The sequence below is a fragment of the Grammomys surdaster genome, unplaced genomic scaffold, assembly GCF_004785775.1.
Source record: "Grammomys surdaster isolate TR1022 unplaced genomic scaffold, NIH_TR_1.0 125600, whole genome shotgun sequence".
NCBI classification, from domain to species: Eukaryota; Metazoa; Chordata; class Mammalia; order Rodentia; family Muridae; genus Grammomys; species Grammomys surdaster.
The window spans coordinates 779,957-807,305 of NW_021620443.1; the positions used below are offsets into that span (position 1 = coordinate 779,957).

Here is a 27,349-nt window from a genome sequence, read left to right on the forward strand (position 1 = left end):
CTAAATAACTAGACAACGAGGGACAATGTGGAAATTCTAAATATAGACCATTTATGTAAATGACATTATAGAATTGTTATATCAGAAGCAACAATTGCACTATACGAGATACTGACAGGAAGGGTATATACCGAATTTTCAATGGGTCAGTCAAAATTATTCTACACAGAAGCAAAGGAAATGTGGAAAACACTGTCAGATTTATCCATTTGAAGAACATGTATTCAATGAACATTCAAATTTCGTGGAAATTTGAAACATTTCTAAGTTAAAAGGTAGGAAAAATGTCAAAAAAAATTTAAATAATACAGATTTTCCCACACCCAACCTGCTTTCTGAAGAAGACTAGCCTAAAGCATCTGCGAGGCCTGTCCTCACATCCACAAAGCAACTCCAAGGTTGTCAGCGCTGTGGCAGGGGCTGGGTTAGAAGTGCACAGGCACAGAAGATTAAGTACGCCTGTCAGCTCACAAGCCATTCATCCTCCAATAAGCAGCAGGCTATCACGGGCATCACTTTCAAGCACGAAACTGACTGAATCATGTGATCACTGAATAATCCTAATGGGAGATGCAAACATTGTACTTTATATTTCTCAAGCATGGTGAGCAGTGAGAATCGTGAGGTTAACTGGTAGAGGGTAGTTAAAAACAAAAAGGAAACCCACCGCAAGGACCTCGAGGATGAGAGAAAACCTCTTCAAGCATAAAAACAAGTGAACAAAGACCCTGACAAAAAATTATGAAATCCAAGGGAAAGGCAGTTCTAACTTAGAGAGAAACCCAATGTTTCTAGTTGAAATCTAGTTGAATCTAGTTGAAAGATTAAAAGGTGGGCAATGGATAAAAATGGAATGAGAGAGAATAGTCAATAAAATAACCCAGTTGTTCAGGTAAGAAAACATCTCCAACAGTGAAGACAGGCTCCCAGCATGCTGCCTGCCTCTGTTTAGTATGCATGGGACAGTACTGAAGTGACCTGACCTATTACTTCCATCCAGCTCCTATGGGCATTCTATGCAGATTTTTTTTTTTTTGCCCACAAATTCTGAAGCAAACAAAGGATCCACTGGCTTTACTGAAAGCAAATTTTTTTTCTGTTGCTTTCTGGGTTCATTTAATAACCAGTTAGCACACAGTTGTTAAAATGTAGGTGAATGCACTTTAAAATAATTAATGAATACTAAGAAGCTTTTTCATTAGTGTCGTGTTGAACAACCTACCATGTGTTTTGGGCACTCTAGGCTGGTAGAGGAAACCTGACTTCCATCACACAGCGGGGAAAGGGAGCAGTGAAGGGGACAGGATAGACAGGAGAGCGCAGAGAGCGGCAGAGCCTGTGTGCTTCAGGCACCCCCACTCCAGGAATCTGATGGCTGGTTGTGACAGTAAATAAATAAAATACTTTAAAAAGGCAGGGCTAAGTGGGTTTTGGATAAATATTATACAAATACAAAATTCTTAGTTTGTAGAAATCATATTATTCCTCAGACTATTTTAAGAATATGTCCTTTGCAGATGCTGGGAGCTAACCATTAGACTGAACTCAGGGAACCTGGTGGGGGTGCTGGCAGGACTGGAGTAACGGAGGGGGATTGCAACTCAATTAGAAGAACAGCATAGGCTGGCCTGACCACCCAGTCTCCCAAAGTCTAGACCACCAACTAAAGAGTGTCCCTGGAGGGATCCACGGCTTAGATACATATGCAGCAGAGACTGGCCTTGCCTGACAGTAAAGGGAGGGGAGGCCTTGGTTCCTGGGAGGTTGGATGCCCCAGAGTAGAGGGACACTAGAGCAGTGGGACGGGATAGTGTGGGTGGGCGGGGGAACACTCTCACACAGGAAGGGGGGGCAGATGTGGGATGGGGGGCCGGTGGAGGGATAACTGGGACGTGAGATATCATAGGCTGGAGGGTTGTTGAAGAGGGTAACCAGGAAGTGGGATATCATTTGAGATGTAAACAAATAGAATGATAAATAAAAGAAAAGAATAAGTCATATATTATTAACTCGATTTCACAGATGAATCTTCAGTTAAGTAACAATACACAGTCCAAAAATATCTTGAGTCAGAACTGAAACCTGTGATTTAATTCTGGAATAGCCTCTCAGATCACAGATTTACTTCTTCACTGACTTTAAAGGACACAGCTACTTAGCAGTAAGATTAACAAGAAAATTCCCAAAGAAATGAACTATATACTTAACAAAGATCTACCCCAACTTGCTGGCAGGCACTTGCCACTTTAGAAATATAAGAAAGATATGGCCTCCAACTTCATTCTGTCAGGAGACAAAAGAATCTATAGTGTCAGACTTGGGAGACACCTCAGTTCACTGCTACAGCAGCACCTCCCACCTGGGCCTTCTACTCTCAGCTCTGTCTTTCTCACAAGGCCTTGTGTTTACCACACTACAGTTTCACTTCCCACGCGCGCGGCTCCCGTTACCTTTCCTCCTCCCACGGGGTGGAAAGCTCTGCACACTCTCCCAAGCTTGGCCATTTCTGTCAGAGAAGCGCCCACTTCCCACCCTGTCACCATTAGCATCGCCACCGTGACTTATGGCTACCGCTACCACAAAGGCTCCTCAGCACTCCAACTGCTGTCACGTTTGTGAGCAGAGTAATGTGGATAAACCATCTCAATTAGACTGTCCAAATCATGGAGGCACTTAGGCCAATACATAATTCTCAATTCTCAAACCCAATCCTGTCCTCAGGTATACATACCTATTTCCTGATCTCTGCCCTGCCTCACTGTTATTCAATCCTGCAATTGATTCAACACCATACACCAAAACAACTTAGAGAAGTTTATCTGGCTTATAGCTTCAAAGGGAATAGGGTTCGTCAGGCAGGGAGATGTGGCTCTCAGTAGTAGGCATGATGACTAGGGCTGGAAACTGACAATGTACATCTTGAATCTGAAATATAAACTCTCAAAGCCTTCCTCCAACAGGCCACACCTCCCAAGCCTCCAAAAATTTCATAATTTCCTTTCTAAGAAATCTATACTGAAGATTATGTAAACTTAGAAACAGCTAGCCTTTTAGATGGGATCACATGTGTTCACCGCCACACCCAGGGAGTTATTTCAAATAAAGAAATTATTACAAAGAATAAATAACAAATACAGTTTCAGACAGAACGCTGTTATCAAATAAATTTGTTTAACTAGGGTTAAAGATTATGTTTCTCCCAAAAATCTACACTGGCATAACAAATAATGTAAAATTTCAGTATTATGCTAGGCGATGTCTGCTGGCCAGAAGCCCAGAGGAGCAAAGTGTTGACTGAAGGAAATGCTCTGCCACCCTGAGTTGCCTGCTCACGTCCGCTGCGCTTGAGCCCCCAGTGCTTTGGGAGTCAGCAGTCACGACAGAGCCCACTCTGTCATGTATCCCTCACGTATCTTACAAAAGGGGTGTTTTATTTCCAAATTGTGATTTAGGTCTAACTGGACCAAGTTTGCCAACTACAAGAGAAGTAACCAAAGTTTTGTAATTCTCTCCTAAGTAATCTACATTGAACATAGCTACTCTTAGCAGTTACCTACACTAGAATCTCCCACAAAAAGAAAACTGGGAGTGTCAGCTGGAACTCTGCCAATGACCCTTCAAGTAGTTTCAAATGATACAGCTGGTCAAATGCCTGTTTGTATCTGACTTAGCAAGTGTGTTTTAAGAGATTATTTCTCTGTGTAATAACAAGACTCTGGGCGTGGCCTGCATTATATACCAGTATTCACCTACCTCCAATATATATGTTCATACACCTGAAACAATTCGAAACCTCTATCCTAGTCCAAGATTAAAGCTGTCTGTTTTAAATTCACCCAAAGAAAATGTTGGCTTAGAGGAAGAGAAAACAAAAGGGATTTTTCTTGTGGGTTCTGGTTTAATAGTTCTTACATTAAGTACCAAAGTGTGTATGAATGGCAAAGTTCTCTGATGTTGTAAACTAATGTCACATGTTAAGAAATTATTACACATGAAGTGTAGGTTCAATGACTGGCTTCCCTCCCCTTCCCAACACACACACACACACATACACACACACACACACAGAAAGAGAGAGAGAGAGAGAGAGAGAGAGAGAGAGAGAGAGAGAGAGAGAGAGAGAACACAGTTTAAGTATACAAGGGCCCTTTAAATATTTAGTACATGCACTATATAGTAAGATGTGGATGGCTTATCTAATCTCAAACAAATGGGCTGACCAAAAGGACAAAGAATGTAAACTACAAAAATGTAAGCCATGTGACAAAGCTAGCATCATTAGCCAAAATCTCTTTTCTAAATATGTAATTTTTGTTTTAATCATACTATTTTGGCAACTCAACAGTTTCTTAAAATGAAGGCACTGTATCTGACTACATTCTTACGTTTCAGTCAAAAGTATAAAATGAACTGTAGGCTCAGCCCAGAAGCACTGGGTCAGGAATGCAATCTCTATTAATTAGGTATCCCAGCTGGGCAGTGGGTTTGCAGCTGTTAACTTGATCAATGACTTACCTAAATGTCATCTCTACTGATTCGCTTATAAATTACCAGCAAGTGAGACTAATGTACAGGTGCTAATTTATTTAAACTGTTCTCCACAGTTCTACATAGCTTTATAAACTGCATCTGGCACCTAATGTTAGCTGTCAGTTGTACTTAGACATGCCTGTCCTAACGACTCTGTTCATTAGAAGTGAGCACAAATTATGAAATATTGTGAAAAATGATGCATCAAATGGAATGGGCACAGCAAATCAATTAGAGAAACTTCATACAGCACATTCACACTAAGGAGAATAAAACATTCTGGTTTAGAATGAGGTCTATAATACCAATTAAAAAGTAATTGGTAGACTTCAGCAGTGTTATACATCAGTTTGCTGGCTTTCTTCCTGAAATCCTACAGTAGTGTAGAACTTAACTTCTAACTCTCAAGTAAAGGCACCAGTAAATATGAACACGTCTGTATTCACCACAGTTAATATTAAGTCAATGTCTCCAACCTAAAATTTATCACCACTACATACTTAGACAAAAGGAAAATATACTATGAGGGCATGACTGTAATACAATAGTTTTCTGATGCGGATGAAGGATTAAGGGACTTACTAACACCCTGCAGACTGGCAGGTCAGTAGTCAGTGTTGCTCATGTCTGTTCTATCTGGACAGTGTGTCCCAGCATCCAGAAGACCTACAAGTCCTGGATCACACCATTCACCAGGCCATCTCTGCCCTCAGTTCAGGAAGGAAATTGGACAAGCACTGTCAAATGCCCCAGTCCCGTGTGCTGTTAGTTCGTTACAGCTTTCACAGTCCACAGAGATGGCTCTTCTCTAACTCCTTCCCACTACATAAATCCACCCAGTTCACTGTTCTACCTGACAGATAACTTTACACACCCATCAACATATAGCAGTAGCCTGTGGTCTACAGAGTGAGTTCTAGAACAGCCAGGGCAACAGCATACATACTACCAACGGTTTCCAATATTTGACCTTCTCCTGCTCTGCTTCTGAGTATTCTCAGCAGCCCAGGCCAGTTCAGCGGGTGAGAGCCAAGGTTCTTATGCTTCTTTTTAATATAACTCTTAAAGTTAGTAGGCAAAAATTAAATTATTATATTGAAGTAAGGGAAAATCTCTACCTGTCAATTATTAATTTCATTTTAATTTGCTATTATACTAAGATGATGGCTAAACGATAGGTCAGTAGTTAAGAGCACTGGATGCTCTTTCAGAGACCCCTCATTTGATTCCCAGCACCCACATGGTAGCTCACAACCTTCTGTAACTCTAATCACAAGGGGATCTAACATCTCATTTAGCCTTCACAGGCACTGCATGCACAGATACACATGCAGGCAAATCACTCATACACATAAAATAAAAATAAGTAAACTTCAAAAAAATTAAAAATATATTTCCCATATAAATTTAACACAAAGATTAAGAACAATTATAGCAAAGTTTTTAAAAATTTTTGTTGTTGTTTCAGACAGGGTCTGCTGTAGCTTAGGCTAACCTAACACCTGGTATATACCAAAGGCCCCAGAACTCCAAACCCCTCTTGCAGATACTGGGATTGCAGACTTATACCAGCATAGCTAGATATAGCAAATAATTGTTAAGAAATTCCAAATATATATATATATATGTATGTATATGTATGTATATATATGTATGTATATATGTATTACTAAAGCCTTAGAAATAACAGATCTTCCAAGTGATATAATTCTAAAGTTAATACAAATAGTGTCAAGAATTGTTTTTATTTAAAAGAAAATATTCATCAGATTTCTTTTTATTTTTGTTATGACACTTAGTACCCTTCAAAATGACTTATAAGAAACAACAGTAATATTAGCTGAATACAATTTTCACACATAAATTATATATGCACCATTCAGTGAAGCCAGATTTCTTCTCAAGCTTGATTCTCTAAGATAACTTTGTAAAGTAGAAATCATTTGCTCTCCGATGTAATTCACATTCCTAACAAATTCAGTTATGCCAGAAGCTAAGCTAGAGGTGGAGACACAAACAGACACAGACAGGAAAAGACGGCAAGAATCAGTAACAGAGGGCAAAGCCTGGCCATTCACAACAGGGACAAACATGCACTACCAGCCAGGAGTCGGCAGTCAGAGTGGAGAGGGAAATCCCGAGGCAAGCATTAAGCTCATTCTGCTCTATGAAACGAGACAGCAACTGACTTCAGAAGTTGCTAACCCCAAACACTGATCTCGAAAACTGTGCAAAACACAGCCTTCAGATAAGGCTCACTACTGAGGACACCTCAGGGCTGTTGGTGAAGATTGTGTGACAGCAGATCAAGCTCCATGACAGCGTCTCACACACAGGTTTCTGATATGCAGTAGTTCTTCCCCTTAACTGGAAAACTCACTTTGTGAAATATTCAATTCCTAATCATAGTAAAAAAAGGGAAAACTTACAGTATTTTCTTTTAATTAATGTTAGAAATAAACACATATTACAGAAAGCATTATGATGTCTAAATACATAACTGCAAATGCAATGGCTGCTTAAAATTCTTTTTTTGATAAATTGTTTTTGTCTTTGGAAATACCTAAGCACCTTTTCATGAGGAATTTGCCAAATTCAGCACATCGTCTATATGGTCTCCCTTTCAGTGTATGTATGTATATATATCCAAGCCTCTTATAAGATAAGAGGAAACAGAAACGATTCGGAGTAGATAACTGCAATGCTCTGAGGAGGGCTGGCTGTCACTGTCAGCGTCTGCTTTTACGTCTCCTTCTAAAATGCCAAAGGGAATCCATTAAATTAACAAAAGGCCAAGAGTTAATTGTAATAAAATGTGAGGCTCAGTGAAGCTGATCAGTCACATGCAGCACCGTCTAGCACTGCGGAATGATGTCACTGCTATCGAGGAAATGGCAAACACTCACTTCCATATGGGCTTTTGGGTATGGATCTAGGTGAGCCACACCATCCTACAGGAGACCAGGAAATCAATCAGTGGCAATTCACTGTATTCAACAGGATCTCAAGTGGTTCTGCCTAATGCGCACTTGAGGAAGACACAGTGTGACAAAGTAACCGGGGCATATGCAATGGCTCTAGCTGCAGTAGAAGGTATTTGTTACTACAGTACGGATGAGAACAGTAAGCCTGTATCATGCTCTAGCTGTAGTAAACGCTATTTGTCACTACACTACTGATGAGAACAGTGACATCATATCATGCTCATGCTCCTTACACTCTGATGAGAATATCAATGTGACCTGTTAAATATCACAGCGCCAGGGACACTGACAGGAACCCTCTCAGCCTAGGTATTACTGCTTCCTGTGCTGCTTCACCTCTAACAAGCTTATCACAATATGAACAATATAACATCAAGATTCTCCATACAGCGCATCTATATTCCTCAGAGAAATCCAACTCCATTTTAAAAGTCTATTTTTTAAAGCAAAGGATATTTTTTTAGATTAACTCATGATTCCATTGCTTAATTGGGTAAAGCTGTTATTAAGACAACAGACTAAACGGTCTTCAAATGTGTATATGTCATTGACACCTCAACAAAAAACATTTTATGACACTATATTCCATAAAAAGTTGTTTTAAGTTTTAAATGTATCTGCCTAATACATAACATGTTTGGGAGTCGTACTACTTCACCATTGGCAAAGTAATAAGGCAAATCAATTTCTAAGAAAATATGTAAAATAATGAAGAGTCTCAATGTCACTTAATTTACCTATGTGAAAATCACAGTTATCATAAACTTTTAACTAGGTAACTGAATGAAGTTATAGCATGTTACAGTCTGTAAACAGTTACCAAAAAGTTTTAATTTCCAAACTAATATTCAAAGTAAACACTTAAGCAATAAACTAGCAACTCCAAAACACATAATTCATTTCTAATATAATGTGAAAATGTTTAACTCCCCCTCCATAGACACACCCTCTGCTTATTTGATTAAACAAAAATAAAATAAGCTGCACAGAAACAATTTTGACGCCCACAGAGACACCAGCTTTGTTTCAAGGCCACACTAGCTGGTATAGCATCCCCTCACTTCTTCTCCAGCCCTCTCAGTGGATTCCAGACACATTCAGAAGCCTGTTAGGTCACACAGCAGATCAGCAAGGCTTTCCTACTGGCTCTTTATTGTCTGCCATGCTTTTAGAAAATGCTTATTCTTTAGATAGAACAATCAAACTGTTGAGTGACTTTCTTTCTTTCAAAAGGCTACTTATGTTCCATGCACATCAAAAGGTAATTCCATGCACATCAAAAGGTAATTAACATGGACATCTTGGAACACACCTATAATCTACCACTGGGGAGGCTCAGGCATGTGGGTCAGAAGTTCAAAGCCTCTTCGAGATATATAGAGAAACCTTGTCTCAAAAAACAGACCCCAAACCCAAAGAGCTACAAACTAGAATCAGAATTGAAAATCCACAACAAAATGCTCACAAACCAAATACATAAATACATAAAATTACACAAACTGGTGGCCTGGAATTATCTCATGAACACAGATGTTATTTTAATATCTGAATATTAATTAGCATGATACACTAGGTGGATTAATAGAATAAAAGACAACATATGGTCACAGAGAAAGTGTTAAGCAATATTCATAATGTTAACAACAAGAAGATTCTACAAGCTAGGTATGTAAAATAACTTGCCAAATGTGACAGAGCAGCTACAGAATGCTCGGGGCTAGCTTCCTACATAACTGTAAACTAATGAACACTTTCTCCTAAGTTCCAGTGCAAGATGGAAGTGTCTACCTTCACATTCTATTCCATTAGAAAAAAGTAGACAAGAAAAAGGAATTAAAACCTATTCAGATGGAAAACAAATATGGCTTTATGTATTTCCTAAGTAAACAACAGAAATCCTAGGAAATGAACACTCAGTAAATCATCTCAGCAACACTGCAGATTTAAGGTAAACTTACAAAACAGACATCTTTGTATCAAAAAAAAAAAATCAATTTTACATACTTGAATACAGAAAGACAGTAAGAAAATAATTCTACATATAGGATTTTTTTAAAAAAAAAGGAAGGAAGGCAAAAAAAAATATGATTAACAAACACCAAGCTTAGTCTGTATAACTACAAACTGCTATAAACTATAAAATGCTACTAAGAGATACTAAACATTTAAACTAGCCTGACCTATTGCCCTCATAGATCAGAATTTAAACTTTACGTGGCAACAGCTCCAAAACTAGTATAGCCATTCAGGAAAGTTCCAAATAACTTTAGGTGGCTTTTTGCAGAAAGCAACAAACTACTCCTAAATTTTCATACAAAGATTCAAGAGGCAGACAATAATCAGAATTAATCTTACAAGAACAGGAGACAAGAACATCTATATTTTCCAATTTAAAATGCACTACAAAGCTAAAACTATCAAAACAGACTTAAACTAGCAATAGAATAAAAATATAAATAATGAGCTGGGTGGTGGTGGTGAACACCTCTAATTCCAACAGAGGCAGGCTCTCTATGAGTTCAAGGCCAGCCTGATAGGGCTACACAGAGAAACCCCATTCCTGAAAACCAAACCAAACCAAAACGACAGATAGATAGATGGATGGATGGATGGACGGACGGACGGACGGACGGACGGACGGACGGACGGACAGACAGACAGACAGACAGATAGATAGATAGATAGATAGATAGGAAAAACAGAGGGTTCAGAAATAAAACCTTCACATGTTTACATAGTTGATATTTGGTAAAAATGACAAAAGAACTTAATGAATGAAAATAATTCCTTATAACAAATGATGTTGGAATAACTAAGTATCCATATGTAAAAGAAGACACTGGTCCTCTTCTTTCAACAACTTAAATGGAAGAGGTAAAATCATAAAACCCCAATATCAAAAGAGGAAGGCAAAACTTCGTGACTTGAGCATAGCAATGATAGAAGTAAAAAGAATGTTGACACAACAGTGTGTACTCACAGCATACATGCTCATGGCTGCAGTATTCCCAGGAGACAGTCTAAATACCCATCAGCTGATAGGTACATTTTCCATCCCAACTGTGGAAAGTCAGTAACACAGAGGAACAAAAATACTGCTACAAACTGAGCAAATCTTGAAACCACTCTGCTAAGTTGCAAAAGACTGAATATTGTATGGTTCTATTAACACAACAGTTCCCAAACAAGCAAATGATAGAAAGTAGATGCCTAAGGGTAGGCAATATGGCTCAGTGGTTAAGAGCACTTATTGCTCTTGCAGAGGACCTGGGTTCATTTGGGATCTGATTGATGTCTTCTGGCCTGGCATGCATGCATGCATGCGTGCGTGCATATATATATATATATATATATATATATATATATATATATATATACGCATACACGTACATACAATACATACACACACACACATGCAACCATTTTATATGAGGCCTTGGTATCAATGGGGATTTAGAATCAATCCTCCATGGTAACTGTACTCAGTCACATGTTGAATAATGTTTCAGTCAATGGCAGAGACCATATATGAAGGTAGTCCTATAAATTATATTGGCTAATAATACCATAACCTTTTTAGTTTGTGTAAAGCATACATTGTAAAATGACAAAATTGTCTAATGATAAATTTCTCAGACTATAGTCATATCACTCAGAAAGTTAAAAGTACAAAAAAAAAATTAGTAAAAATGTTATTCTTCCCTGCCCCTAGAAATGTTACAGGTGGCTGCTGTGTCACATGTGCGTCAGTAGGTAGCAGAGAGAAGATGCTGTCTATACTAAGGGTTCTGACCTATGAACATCTGAATGACTAGAAGCCTAACATTCTCTGAAAAAAGCGAATTTGAGACAACTACCAGTCCAGTACTGTGATGCATAGGCCCAGAGTGGCTTCCTGGACCAGGAGCAAGTGGGAGACCAGAAGAACCCTGCCTGGGACTGAGGGCCCTCAGGCAGGAGGCCCCTAAGCATACAGACAACCTTTGCATGGAGCTACCCGGGTAGGCCAGGTGAGGAGCAACTAGACCAGTGCCAGGGGGTCTAGACAGGAATCAAGCATGAGACAACCACCAGTCAGGCACCAGACAGGTACGGAGTTGTGTGTGTGTGTTGGGGGGAGGGGACAGACACGACAACACACAGACCATGCCAAAGATGACCCCTGACCAACACCATAATTCATGAGCAGGAAATAGCACCCCTAAAACCATTCCTGAGAAGACCCCAGACAGTCAGAGACCCTGGGCACCTCTAAGAAGAGCAAGGAAGTGGTGGAGTCAGAGAAGAGAAAGAGAGACAGAAGGATGTGGGCACAATGAAGGCAGAACTGGAGAGTCAAGGGTAGTGAGGAGCAGCCTGATGTGAGTAGTCAGGGATGCCACCTGGGACCAACCATGGTTGAGTATGTCCTGTTCTGCCACCAGGGTCATATCTGGTCTGTGTCCCTGAAGCAGCAAGGGTCTGTTACCACCAAAAGCCAGAGGGACATCCCTGGTCTGGGCTCCTGGCTAGGGACATGTTGATGTCAAAGGCTGTGCAGAACTGGCCACACCCCTCACCAGCTGCAGCCCTCAGAACCTTGTCTGGGCTGCACAGTAGAGCTAACCATGGTGGCGGAGTGGATGGGGGTAGAATGTGCAAGCCAGCCCTGAGGGCTTGAGCATGGGTGAGAGGTGGTCCATCACTTGTCTGCTGTACAATGGGGGAGAGGTCACCCCACATCCCCCTTGCCACCAATGGCAGGCAGGAGAACTAAGGTCATCAGAGCAGGAGACCTAGCCCTGGCCCAGCACTTATGAAGCAAGTCCTACACCTCACCTGGACAGCACAGTAGGGCTGGCCCTGGATGTGAGTATTATGGGTGAGCCAGCCCCCAAGGACGTTAACTGTGGGAGAACCAGTCCTGCCTCTTGTCTGCTGGGTGATAGCATAGATGGGGGAGAAACACCTTGTTTCCCTCCCTTGTCCCTTGCCATATAAGGCAGGCAGAAGAGCTAGAGCTGGAGTCATGAGAGTGGGAAAATTGGCCAAGTATCTCACCAGCTGCAAAACTTGGGAGAGCAGGCCCTGTACCTCACCTGGGCAGCAGAGTAGAGCTGGCCCTGGGTGAAGGTTGAAGTGGGTGTTGTTACTAGTGAGCTCACCCTGAGGATGGGAGAGCGGGAGAGGCAGCGGTCTGACCAGCTCAGATACCTCTCAGGCCCAGATCCTGGGCTTTGAATTGGTCTACCCCAGCATCTACCCCATCAATGAACTGCTGGACTGCATGAAGGGGCTGGTCCTTCAGATGCACAGATCTGACACAGGGCAACCACAGAGGAGTCCTAGTAAGATTCCAGTATCACCAGAGTAGCAGAAGCCAGAGGCCCCATACCAAATCAAAACAAGCCATTGCAATGAACTTCTACAGGCAGGGAAGAGTATTAAAGGGGTATACTGTGGGACACACTGTGACACACTACAGCTTCCACAATGAGATTTTTTTCCCCCTGTTGGGGAAGAGGTTGTAAGGGTGGAGGGCAGGTAGGAGAAAAGGGAGAAATGAGTGAGACTGATAGGAAATTTACAAAGAACCAATGCAAAATTTTAAAAAATGTTATTCTTCAGTTAAAATATAAGACGTTAGAATTTGCTTTTAAAAAGTAAGATCCAGCTGTAGAGTTGCTAAATTCCTCTGCTTTCTTCTTTTTCGGAGTGTCTAGCAAAGCTAAAAGTACTCCCCACCCAGCCACCCCTACCTCCACGGCTAGCTAGGGTCACTCAGCTTGATGAGTGTAGATTTCACCCCTCATCAAAGAAGCTTCTTTTTGCATCAGATGAAGACCATTACAGGGATTTGCAACTGGTTAAAATGTATAAAATAAGTGGCCATGGTATACACAACCCCAATGATATAATTATAATATAACCCCTCCACTTAGCACTCAGGGAATATTGTGAAGGAGAGTAGAAAGATGTAAGAGCCATAGGACCAGGTGCCTGATGTGTAGTATCTACACAGGACAGGGACGCTGCGCCCATGGAATCTCAACACCATCACTGCTAACAAGATTGGCTAACAATGCTACCAGTCAATATGCCAATGTAAGTAGGGAAAATTTCACGAGGCCCATCCCTATACGCAATAGGAGGCTGCTGGGAGTATCAGGTAAAGGGGGGAAATGGACAAGACAGACAGACACATCAGTGGTTTTCTTTTTCTTTTTTTTTTTTTTTCCCCTGGGACAAGCCCCTGATAGGTTATTCAGTCCCAAGGGCTTTGGTCAGCTCAAAACACAAGTACATAAAAGCAACATTAAACCAACTCAGTAGTGTGTGTGTGTGTGTGTGTGTGTGTGTGTGTGTGTGTAACAATAAAGGAGTCATGAATTTGAAAGGGAGAAGGGGACATTCAGGAGTTGGACGGGAAGAGGGAAGGGTAGAAATTATTTTAATAATAGTACTCATATGAAAAAATTTGCAAAGACAAAACAGTGGCTAGAGAAATGGCTCAGTGGTTAAGAGTACCTGTTACTCCTGCAGAGGCTCTAAGTTCAGTTCCTAGCACCCACAAGGTGACTCACAACCACACGCAACTCCAGTGCTAAGAGAGCTGATACCCTTTTCTAACTTCTACGGACACCAACTGTGCTCTGGTAAACATATACACACAGGCAAAATGCTCCGACACAGAACACATCCTCATTTTGAAAATTCAAATACACATTTAATAAACACACTGGCAAAGACTTACTTATGAGATCTGCCGTGTCTCTACTTCTATTACAACACATATAATCATGTAAACGACACAACAAAGTAACATTCCCAAATACTGTACAAGTACTTACAGAGGCTTCTATGGCCTTGAATCAAAAAAAAAAAAAAATCAAGAAAACTCATTTCTGGATAGAAAACTTCACTTCAAATAGAGTGGCAGATCTCTTCAATGTGAAGTCTCAGAAAGAAACAGAAAAAGGATATGCTTCCAATTTGTTACATAGAGGTGTCTTCCCCAACTCTGATGACCTGATATAAATTTTGCAGAGCCAAGGGGTTTATGCTAAGAGCAGTGCTGTCCAGAACCACAACCCTGTAGAATCACTTCCCACTGGAGTTAACTGTACTCACATCGATATCTTCTTCCGTAAAAGTTTCCGGGTCTTCTCCCATCATGTTGGCTAAGTGCCTCTTCCCTATGTTGAATTCTTCAATCTGCTTTCTAATAAAATCCTCTGTATATGACTCCTTTCTTGAGACTTGGGCATTTTTCTTTGTTGTTACAACTGTGGTATGTATGAGCTTTAATAGCTAAGGGACATAAATGGAAAAAAAAAGAAAGTATTTGAAATTAAACAGTGAATTAATAGGCCATTGTCTCTAAATAAAACAAAGTATAATTTGTCATCCTTAGTTAACAAGTGTTCAGAAATAAAGAAAAGAGGTCTAACACCCAACCAAGGTGTTAGAACTAACCTCTGCTCAAAACCTATCAGTACATTAATTCAGAAGCATCTCAACATGCCTGAGTCAAAAGACCTGCAAGCAGTATGCTGTGCCTCTTGACTGTAAGCACCATATCTGGTCCTGTTTGGTGATGACAGTGAGCTGTCATACTGGCTACCTCAAGAATAAAGAGAAATCACCACTTAAAGCAAACAAACCTACAAAACCAGGCACTTTAACTAGCACTCAGAAGGCAGAGGTACTGCGGGGCGGGGTGTAACCCTAAGTATGAAACCAACCTGTCTGCAGAACAAGTTTTCCAGAACCTCTCAAAATACAAACAGGCAAATGCATGAATCAAGCAGACAAGAGGGTTCAGGATGGTACTGTGGCCTTGTGGGTACTCCCTTGTTTGAAGGAGAAACACAAAAGTGTGACTTAGGACTTTATATATTCATATTCATTCTCTCTCTCTCTCTCTCTCTCTCTCTCTCTCTCTCTCTCTCTCTCTCTCTCTCTCTCTCTCCTCTCTCTCATATGTATCATACACCTATAAAAACAAATATAATGAAGAAAATGACCCTATACTGACTCAATGTTAGATTTCTGGTAAACCTGGCTCAACATGCTCTGTGCAAATGAAGGCTTTCTGTCTTTTGTTTTTCTCTGTCTTTCTTGATGCAGCAGTAATCACACACTTGCTGTTGTTGGTTCTCCCACGCTACAATGCAAACAAGGAAATTCCTTCCAAGACAGTAGCACTTCACCTTCAATGAACAGTGTCAAATATTAAAATAAGACATACCTTTCTGGTCTTCTCTTAAAATCTGAACTGCACTAGTTTGTCTCTGCCCCAGCAACTTTAAACATTGCTAATGATACTCAGATTTCAGAGTCATAATCTCAGTAATACTCTTACTTCTGCCTCATACACATTAAAAATCTCCTTCACACACACAGGGCCCATCCTTCCTACATGTTTCTCCTTCTTTTCTGAGAATCCTAAATTCAGAACATTCTACAACAATTTGCCACTACAGTTGCAACAAAAATGAAAGAAAAAAATAGAAAATATTACAATGCCCAATTAACAGTAAAACTTACATTCTGAATAGCCTCTGAATTAATTGGGTGAAAACTATTTTAACCCACTCTTTAATGGGCAAGAAACAGCAATTTAAAACTCCATAAAACCTTAGTTTATTTTTGCTTAGGAGAGCAGAGCTTCACCTTTGAAAAATATAATTACTCAACAATTATATTCTCATACAACGCTTTGCATGGTGTTACCATTAATGAGTAAAAACAAGACCCCAGGAGCTCAGGTCCCAGCAGTCTCTCCTGCTAGCTTTGTCTGTCCTGGTTACCTGAGGATGAGAGAATGAGCATGGCACGTTTACTCTCTGATGGAGAGAGACATAGCCACCTAACTTATATACTGTATCTGTAACTGCTGTACTTTGTTATCAGTTATGCTTGCTAAGCTCTGGGGTAAGCCTTATCATAGACATGTAACTGGAAAAGCACAGCATACGCAGAGCTGGGCACGGGCTGTGGTTCTGGGCATGAAGCGAGCTCAGCGCATCCCCCGTGGGAAGGGGGCTGACAGAGCCAGCCTGTTTTAGAGACAGAGCCTACATTAACTTCGTTGCTTGTAGTCTAGTGCACCTATATCTCAGAATTTTATCATATAAGATGTTTAATATTTTATATATTCTTTTAGTTGGTTGTTTTTATGATTCTAGGTCTAATTTCAACAATGAAGAATCTTATTACGTAGACAATAAAAAATGCTTTTCTACTTCAAAAATCCAGGCAAAAGGATGAATTTTGGGGCAAAAGCAATACAACAGATTACTATTTCTTTTTTTTTTTTTTTCAGATTACTATTTCAACTGTCTCAATACCAGATATTTTGGCCATGGTGAGGAGAGTACAATCAAATGCAGTTGAATGAACCCGAGGTTTAAAGCAACCCAGAAGACAATCTCTCAGGTTACTACACTATACTTCCCAGCAGCCATCTGCAGGCACCAGATCGGAGCCTCAGGTAAACTGGAGTCCATGCTCTGCAGTAGGGGATTCTAGAGGAGCGGCACAATGGGGTGTGAAGTAATAGTCCAACTGCAGGAGAGCTGAGGTTGAGATGTTTGATGAACATCCCAGAACGTAGATGGGTCTGTGGATGTGCACAGGAGAGATTTGTGATAGAGGTGTATGTCTGTTAAATTCTACTTGAAGTTGGACATGACAACACACAACTTTAATTTCTATATGCCAAGTCAGAGGTAAGCCTGGGCCTACCTCAAACACGCAAACAAACAAAGAAACAAACAACTTGGGTTGGTGAGATGATTCAGTAGTTAAGAGAACTTGCTGCTCTTCCAGACTGTTGAGGGCTAGGCTGATCCTTTGCTTTCCCTGAGGCTCTGATGTATGGAGGACCTAGCTCCTTCTCTAAAACCAGGAATATAGTCTGCAGAGTCAGTAATAGCCTGGGGCCAGGGCCTTAGAGAAGATAAGATCCTGAAATCCCAACTCTTCTTACCCTAAAGGGCTACATGCTAACAGTCTGAAGTCCTCGTTCTTCTAGTGCAACACTCTTCAATTAGCTTCCCACTGACTTTTGACCCACTGTCAGCTTTTTGCTGACTCTGTCCTATTTTTCCCCTGCAAAACTGTAAAAGCTGTTCTTCTTAATAAGCTTGCTGGGCATAAGACATAGCTTATGTAAGACCTCCTGATCCCAAACTTTTCTATCCCCTTATTTTTTGACCTCCCGGTTCTCTCCAGAACCCTATAACTGAAGAACAACCTGCTGGTCCTAACACATCAAGCAGCATACAACCACCTCTAACTCTGGCTCCAGGGGACTGACACCCTCTCTAGCCTCCTCAGGCACCCACATACATGGCATATACTCACAGAGACACATAAAAATAAATCTTTTTTTTTTTTTTAAAAAAGGTCAAAACTGCTTGACAAATGATGCTTACAACTTGGAAGTATGGGAAATGGCAGGCATGAATTAACAGTACAATAATTTAACTCTACCATGTAAAAAGACATCTTATAGCCAACGGATCACTACTGTTTTCCTTATGACGTGGGTGAGATAGACAGTCTACGATGATTAAGAGGGGAGTGGAGGTGTCATGCACCAAATGCTTCCCATTCAGAAGGCAGTAATACAGTTTAAAGTACAAATGGAGAAACTACAAAAAAGCACTTCATAATGGTGTGAACTAGAGGTCCATCTGTACTGTGTCTGCAATGCTGTCTTTGTCAATTTTCTTTTCCCATCAATTTATATGCTGCAGTGGAATACTGAGAGAGAGCTGAAGTATGCAGTAGCTGAAGAAAGCTGCATGCTAGAGCACACAGTACACTGCAGCACTAAAACCGTGCCCACCTTATGAAGCACTTCACCTTGACTTTAACAGCAGGCTCATAATGCAACCCTGTTAACATCCTGTTTATGCTGCCCTGGAATATCAAGGTCTGTACTTTTCATTTAAATTCTAGCCACTAGGGAGTGTGTGTGTGTGTGTGTATGTGTGTGTACACATGTGTATAATCAGAGTTTTTAATACATGAAAATATCCTGTTTACATTGGTTTTAATAGCTGCTATCTTATTCATGTTCACAGTTTTCTATCAACTTTGTAAATTAAATAATACCCACTCGATTTTCCCGATAGTCTGCATTTCAGTCATGGCAATGATCATTTCTCCATATATACATTTTCCTGGTTTATTTCTGACATCTTGGTCTTTGCCTTCTGTACAGCTCTTAAACCTTCGTTTCTGCAGTCCTTCCCACTTTCTGTAGCCACTCTCCATTTTTAGCTTTGTTGCTGGTCTATCTTCAAATTCCATTCCCTTAAGCATAGCCTGTCATGCCCCAACTCACAGAGCCTCCCTCACCCAAACTTATTAGAAATGTCCTTGACCATGTAAAATGACCGTGGTAAAAATAAGAGGGGTATTTTGGTTGGTTGGAGTTTTTTTTTTTGGGGGGGGTCATTTTGTTTTGTTGTTGTTACCTCTTATGTAGAGAGAAACATTCCAAGCCCCCAGGGGTAACTGAAACCCCAGACAGCTCAGATCCTATCTATTATTTCCTTATGGGAACAGTAGATTACCAATAGTAATTCATAATAACATGGACAAGTCTAACTATATACCATGACAGAAACAAATCTATAAATGTGGTCTAGCTATTGAGAGTCAAGACAAATAAGTTGGGAGCACAAAAAATAGAAAGTGTAAAAGAGAAGGCCTGCTGTAGGTGGTGCTTCCACTCTGCCGAGTGAGCATCTGTTTCTAAGCCTGCTGTAGGTGCTTCCACTCTGCCGAGTGAGCATCTGTTTGTAGGCCTGCTGTAGGTGCTTCCACTCTGCCGAGTGAGCATCTGTTTGTAGGCCTGCTGTAGGTGCTTCCACTCTGCCGAGTGAGCATCCATTTACAGGCTCATTGTCTATCCGGGCCGCTGTTCCCCTACGTCTTTGGTTCCCACATTTTAGCATCTTCTGAAGTGAAAGAGTTCATTGTTGACTTGAAGGTTTGTTTCCTCACTTGACTTGTTTCTTCGCTTGTCAATCATACTCTCTGGAGTTTGTGACATGAGATGACAGCTTTCCTAATTTTAACATAAGTGATGCCTAAATATATTTACAAACTGTAAAGTTCTTACTGTTCACTTAAATCGACTTTTGGAGATGGCTCTAATTTGGAACATTTTTCATAAAAGCTCTTTAGGATCTTTCCAGAAACACATAAAAATACAACACCCTGAAATTTATAATACTTGTTATACCATAAGAAATAGCCCAATGAATACACTTCTTCTTAAAGATCTGAATTATTCCAGCAATGAATTCACATCACACACACACACACACACACACACACACCCCAAACAGAGCCCACTACTCTTTGGTACAGTTCATTAATGTGAGGCCGAATGAAAGACAAAGCAGAAAAGCAGCTCTTTAGCCAAACATAATTCCAGAAGAGAATTTCTTTGCCACTATGAAGCAATCCTGACAGAATCAGCTATAGGTTCCATCCCCAAATGCAGAGTGATAATGCCAGAATTTTCATCAGCCTTTTGTTCAAGGAATAGTATAGAGACAATGGGACAAATTTGTTTCTTTTTAAAGATAATCAGTGGGTCAGACAACTATAATTTCAATCAAGCTGGCTGCCAAAGAGATAGACACATCCTGGCACCTATGATGCCCCAAATTTGGCCAAATGCCAGTGTCAACATTACTTTAATGGTATTATAGCACTATTAGATGGTTTCTTTTTAGTTTAATTGGATAAAGAGGAAACAGAGAAGACTGTGGTGCTAATCTAAATAGGAAAGGTAGGAAAAAACCTTGAAAATTCCTTTTTAGGGATTTTTTAAAAGGTAAAGATTGAATTTACATTAGAAAAAAAAAGGTGAATGGAAAGAAACTGTATAGGGACTCCGATAGAGGAATGTTGAATAACCTTTTTGAATATATGTATAGTTGTATCAATTAGAAGCTTCTGGATGTAGGCAAAAGAAAGCTGTCTTGATTTAACTAGGTCAAAGGTGCCCGTGTTCCTGTAAACAACCCTAATGAAACTCCCTGCTTCATAAAACCAGAACAAAATAAAAAACCAGCCAAGTATAAAAGGACTCTAGATGAGAAGAGGACGAGGCAAGCGGAGGCGGGCAAGGGAGGGGGCAGGGAGGACGCTCAGTGTTCACTAGCAATGTGTACGAAGATGTGATAGGGAAACCTATCTTGCATAACATACACTAATGAGCATTTTACTTTCACGATTTTTAATAGCTTTTTAAAAATGTGTCTGCATGTCGGTTTGTCTGTCTGCACACCACATGCATACAGGTGCTCATGGCCAGAAGAGGGCACTGGATCTCCTGGGACTGAAGCCATAGGCAGTTGTGCTCATCTGGCGTATGTGCTAGAAGCTGAATTCGGTTCCACTGCAAAAGCAGCACATGCTCTTAACCCCTGAGCCGTTTCTCCCACCCCATTAAAAAGAGAGAGAGAGTACACAATAACATGTAAAAACAGGCAGGGGCTGAGGAATTCTCTGACAAGGAAAAAACAAAAAGTCCAATGATCCACAGCAGGTTCAGTATAATTAGAATTAGGTCATTAAGATTAAATGAGACAGGGCTGGAGAGATGGCTCAGTGGTTAAGAGCACTGACTGCTCTTCCGTAGGACCTGAGTTCAATTCCCAGCAACCACATGGTGGCTCACGACCATCTGTAATGGGATCCAATGCCCTCTTCTGGTGTGTCAGAAGACAGCCACAATGTACTCACATACATTTAAAAACAAATAAACAACAAAAAGAAAGAAAGGAAGGAAGGAAGGAAGGAAGGAAGGAAGGAAGGAAGGAAGAAAGAGAGAGAGAGATTAACTGGGACACCAACTATCTTGTCTCTTATGTTCAAGATCTCAAGAGAGGTATTACCTAGGAATGCTAAGCTGGGTCAGGTTACAGTTCTTCTGGAACATATTCAAAAACAACAACAACAACCCCAAACACTTCCTCTAGAGGTCCTCCCATGAAGGAGAAACGACTGCTGCTTGCATTTTGCTAGACTGTCAACAAAAACTTTCACCACTCATTTTCATTCCACAATCACCTATATTAAGACACTCAACACACTTATCAATCAAATAAAACATACAGACCATATCTGAATAATGATTAAAACAACCCAATAACAATCAAAAGTTATGAGTGTAACCGTCAGGGAAATGTGACTATGGCAAGGATAAGCAATGCTGTGTGAAAATCGTTATTCACTTTGGCTACAGTTATTGTACGGGAACTATGTTTAAAGGAAAAAACCACTCTGATTCTGTTAGAGATGGACTATAGAGAGACAGATGTCGGATAACAGAATGTCTGGATGTACACTAACTACCCTGGGGAGGCAGAGTGGGTGGAAGGTAGAAAAAGATAAAGACAAAATAAGGAGATGTGGATGATGTAGCATCTACTACCAAGCTTTCTTAAAATAAATTTAAAAATAGCTACATAAGGGAAACATCAATTTTAGTGAACAAGTGCTTTTATAATTAAGGCAATAAGAGATGTACTAAAGTTTATCTAGGACAGGAACACAACTTAAAGGGAACAAACACCTTGCAAAAGAGACTATCTTTCCCACTACCAAAAAACTACAGTTAAAAATATACAATCAAGGACTGGGCAGAATATCTGATTACCATGCACAAGGCCCAGAGTTTGATCTACGTACTCTTGATATATGTGTATGTATATAATGCTAACTGAATATATGTCTGTTACGATGCAAGTCAACTTTAGAATGCATCATTCAAAGTACCTTTGGCAATTGATTAAAATGTAATTTTTTTATAAAGCCCTTATTGTAGACCAGCATGGAAATATGCTAAATATAGGATGTTACAATTGTTGGGAGTTCATGAAGAATAAAATGAACAGGCATCTTACATGGACACAAGAACGAGTTTATTATGAAATCATAACCCAGAAGGTTATGCCAGCGATGTCCCCTCTCTGGGAGACCATCCAAATCAGCAAGGGCATCAAGTTGGGTTTGGTGAAAATTAAGGGACTAGGTACTAAATGTTTAATAGAAAACACAAAGTTAAAACGTATCTCACCAAATTTTTACAGCAATAGTTTTCAAAGTAGCAGTGGGTTTACTACTTTTATTTAAAAAGCTATAAATATATAAAAAGCTAAAATAGTATGCCCTCTCTATTAAACTATCATCATTGAAGGTTTTTAAACTCAGGGGTAATTTTTCCAGAGTACCATAAAAGGGAACTGTTCATAATAATGCCAACACTATTTTGTTCACCTGTGACAAGTTTAAAAAAAAAAAAACAAAAACAAAAACAAACTCCTTTATTACCTGAAAGAGCCGAGCACACACTGGCACTTAACAAAACATCCAACCCCTGATGCCATTGCTTATACATCACACCACTAACTACACATCACAAGATTACTGCTGCTTTTCAAGAACTGGGAAAGAACTCAAATCTTGTAAACAGCAGCTCTTTCTTTGTCCAATAACAAGTGACCTTTGGACTTCATGCTAACACGGCCAATGTGCTGGCTAGTTTTTGTCAAACTGTCATAAGCTATAGTCATCTGGAAAAAGAGACCCTCAAATGAGGAACAGCCTCCATCAGACTGGCTTGTGGGACATTTTCTTGACTGGTGTTGTAAGGCTGGGGCTCCTCGCCTTTCCCTCCTTGATGATGGATTGTAACTTCTAATCTCAGCAGACCCTTTCCTATCCCAATTTGCTTTTGGTCATGGGTTTTTAATCATAGCAATACAAAGAAAATACTTTGTGGCCAGGCGGTGGTGGCTCATACCTTTAATCCCAGCACTTGGGAGGCAGAGGCAGGTGGATTTCTGAGTTCGAGGCCAGCCTGGTCTACAGAGTGAGTTCCAGGACAGCCAGGGCTATACAGAGAAACCCTGTCTCAAAGAACCAAAAAAAAAAAAAAAAAAAGAAAAGAAAAAGAAAATACTTTGTGTGAAGATTCAGGAAGATGAGTATACATGACAGCCCACCCACCGCCATCAAGGCATCCACCTCCGATTACCTTTCTTACACTCCAGACAACTGTACTCTTTCTCTCATAAATACTATAAAGTCCAACCACAGGGAGGCTGGGTTGAAACTTGTTCTCCTGTGTCCACTGCTTTCAAAGGTGAAGAAACCTTTTCCTCAAAATGTCAGGGACTGGCATACTAAGTAGTGGCCACAATGTGGCTGGTTTGGTAACTCCAGTCTCTGACTCAGTCCCTAAGCTCTAACCAATTATCTGTTGTTGCAAGAGCCTGCTCTGACTATAATATACTCTTTTGTTGTGCAATTATATCTTACTAGAGTGTAATAAGTACCTAATACTTATAGATAATATATAAATAGCCCATGCAAGTACATTCATATATATGAAGTGACTAATTGTTGCTGGACCTTCCACTTTACTGTCACATCCCCTGGAAGGCTGCCTGTATCACCTCTGTAAGCCTCTACTGACTCTAGACTGAGTCAGGTAAATAAATACCTTTCTGTGGTTCTTCTGTATCCTGTCTGTAAATCTCTCTTATCACATTACAGAGTCCTAATATGTATGGGTGTACCTTATGAAAAGTTTGGTCACTCACATATGTGACTGCTATCTATAACGGGATGATCAGAGTTTGTGGTTGTGTTGAGGCATAATATGAAATGAGTAAGAACCCATAAATACTGTAAGAACAGCAGAGGAGGAAGCCAGCTAGCAAGAATCCTAACTGAGAACCAGGAGTCACAAGTACAGCTTGCTTCCTTTTGTTAGTGGCATTAGTGTTTTGCAAAAATGTTTTACTGTCACCCACAGTTTCTGTTGATATCACTACCTAGTATACACTTGCCAGTGTAAACGAAACATGAAAACACTTTACAAAACGCATTTTATTATTCTATTACCTCTACTCCTTTCAAGCTGTTTATGACCTTTGATGAGATTTCATAATTAGTGGGACATGACCCAAATATGAAATGAGGAAAGGAGTTAGTTGGATACTGTTTTATTTGCTCATAAAGTCATTAATTTCTTTTTAGTAAAACATGGGCCCAAGAGAAATACAACTATTAATGTTGTATGAAGAAGTAGATGAGTGATTTTTAATATGAACATTAAGAAACATTAGTATTTCAGACAGGCACTGTACAAAAAAAGCTTTCTAAATGTCTTTGTGTGTGTATACATACGTGTGTGCTGTGTGTGTGAAAAAGAGACGGAGGGGCTTGTTGGAGAAGATATGCCACTGGGGGTGTCTCGGCTTTAAGATTTCAAAATCCTGTGCCAACCCCAGTCTCTCCCTCCCCCATGTCCTTCTCCCTCCTCTTCTCTCTCTCTCTCTCTCTCTCTCTCTCTCTCTCTCTCTCTCTCTCTCTCTCTCTCTCTCTCTGCTGTTGCCACTGCTTGTGGATCGGAGTGTCACTCTTAGCTACTACTCCACGACCATACCTGTTTGTTTCCATGCTCCTCACCATAAAGATCACGACTAACCCTTTGAAACTGTAAGCAAGCTCTCAATTAAATGATTCCTTTTATAAACTGCCTTGTTCGGGTGTCTTTTGGAAGCAATAGTAAAGTAACTGAGACAACGTGTATGCTTGCAATGAATAAGGATCTAAAGCCACTTAAATTTTTCAGTTATTATTTAAGATGGACTTCATGTGGCAAAACGTTATGTTGTTGTGGTATTCAGGAATTTGGATCAACCCCAAGAGAAGCATTCCTTGAGAATGCTAAGGATGAATTCTCGTAGGTATCTGTCTAACAGAGTATCTGGCTCAACAGAAGAGCTCCATAAACATTTGGCATATTGGGGTGGGTGAGTCATTTCAAAAGTGGATAAGGAAATAAATATTAGCAAAGACCAGTGTTTAGCCATCTTACAACATAAATAAGCAAAATCTCATGAAGGTAGAAAAAGGAACACTCTACCTTAATGATGAAATAAGGATTGTACACAGCCTTTGGGGACAGTGATATGAAATAGTGAATTTAGAATGTATACATCATTTGCAGCTATAACCTTACTTATAAAAAGTCTCCCCTACAGAAATGAGGCACAGAACCAGAGCAAGATGTTTACTGGGAAGAAAGTAGTGAGCAGTTAGAATGTGCTTTAGACTTAAGGACACACGTATTTCCCTTTTAAGTTAAAAAAGTAAGAAGGATGTGACCCAGAAAGGCCCATTTTTTAATCATGTGCTTGTTTACACATAATTATAAGAATAAAGAGAAAGACAAAAGTGTAGACACTAGGTTCAGAATGTAGGAGAGGGAGAGAGCCACCAGCCCCATATAAACATTACCAACAACCATATTTTGTATGCTACAGTTCCTCTCATGTGCAATTATGTGTGTCAAAGAGACATATAGAAGAAATAAAAAGTCCAGCACATTTTCCAAGAAACCCAGATGTTTAACAGCTCAATGGACAGATTGGTTTATGTTACAACATCAAATAACAAAAAGATGGCCAGTCGTTTTGCAAAACAGTTCTAAGAGCCAATATTTATCTTCTCGGCAATATCTGGTGCTAGTATTGCTTTACCAGCATTTGGTACTCTTTCTATTCAAACCGTTCTGTTTTCCAACCCCAACTTGTTTGACCACGCGTTGTCAATCTCTTGAGATCTCTCTTTTGTCCTGTTCTTCTGCCCTGCCTACTCATGCACTGTACACCGTCTGTGCGCTATTCTCTGAGTTTCTGTTAGATCCTACAAGGTAACAGGACTTCAAAGTTAGGTCTCCCCCTGTGTCACAGGCACACCCACCGAAGGGTCTCCTGGAAATGTCCGGTGGAATATGCCACGGACACCTTAAATGCAAGTTACAGCCAAAACTAAACTTGTCTTCCTCTTCTTTCAGTGACTCACATAAGTGGGTGACAAGCAAAGACTCTAGCTAGAAATCCCAGCTTCATACTGCCCTCAGGATTGAGTGAAGCAGACAAATCCTGCCTTCTGTCACAAGAAAGTTTCAGGAAAATTACGAAAACTGAAATTCCACAAACGCGGGGCACTTGTAAAAAGTCTCTGTTCACTCCACAAACTGGTTCGGCCCACGACAATTTCCGGGTCGCTGAGTTCGGTTCCCCTTCTCCGTGGGACCGATCACCACAACCTGGCAGCCACCCAACTCCATCTGCGGAACCCTTTGCCTAGCCATGCTCCTCAAGGCCCAGGAAGAGGCTGCAGAGGATTCGTCCGCGGCCGACCCCGCGATCCTCACGATCCCCACAAGTGACCTCCGACCTCTACCTGAGGGCACTGGCAGCCCTGTTAGGTGGGCCGGCTTCACATCACCCTACCACAAGGACCGCCATCTCCAGCTCCTAGGATCTTACCTGGGATCTGGACCCCGTCTGCCAGCCAAACGCCGAGGATGTCCAGTACCCGGGCCTCTGGCAGAGGGTACCCCTAATCGTGTGAGCGAGCCGAAGGGAAAGCACTCGGCCGCAGGACACACAGGGGGCGGCCATGTTGGCCGTAAGAAAGATCCTGGAGGGAGGGGAAAGAGGCGGAGCCTAGAGACTGCGCAGGCGCAGACTACACAGGCGGAAGCGCTTCCCTAGCAATTGCAACTAGGGGCGGTGCCCTGCAGTCCGGCCCCTCACCGCTGATTGGGTACGCGGAGGTTTGGCAGCAAGTTGACTTGCGTATAGCTTTCAGCTAAGTCCTGAGTTCGTGGTACCCACACTAGGCAAGCCTTCCGCAGACCTTTTCTCATTCCACGAATTTGCAAGCTGGCTGTTTTGTCCGCCTGCCCTCCCGGAAGGACCTTTTGCTCCCCTTGCACTTGCCAGTTTTCAAGATCT

At 40.8% G+C, this 27,349-nt stretch overlaps 1 protein-coding gene and 1 non-coding gene across 2 annotated transcripts in view; one reads left to right on the plus strand and one right to left on the minus strand.

Annotated features, from left to right (window-relative positions):
• The window catches only part of Mrps9 (mitochondrial ribosomal protein S9), a 54,116-nt gene extending 27,044 nt beyond the window's left edge, over positions 1–27,072 (minus strand). The window contains exons 1-2 of the mRNA XM_028786824.1: positions 26,879–27,072; positions 14,625–14,804 (exon numbers count right to left, since the gene is read on the minus strand). Of these exons, the coding sequence (XP_028642657.1) occupies positions 14,625–14,804; positions 26,879–27,013 (315 nt within the window). The 5' untranslated portion in view covers positions 27,014–27,072. The remainder of the gene's footprint in view (positions 1–14,624; positions 14,805–26,878) is intronic.
• Positions 11,216–11,341, plus strand: LOC114638417. The gene has a single exon (XR_003713884.1). It is a non-coding gene; the product is annotated as a small nucleolar RNA SNORA17 (small nucleolar RNA).
• Positions 27,073–27,349: the final 277 nt, after the last annotated feature.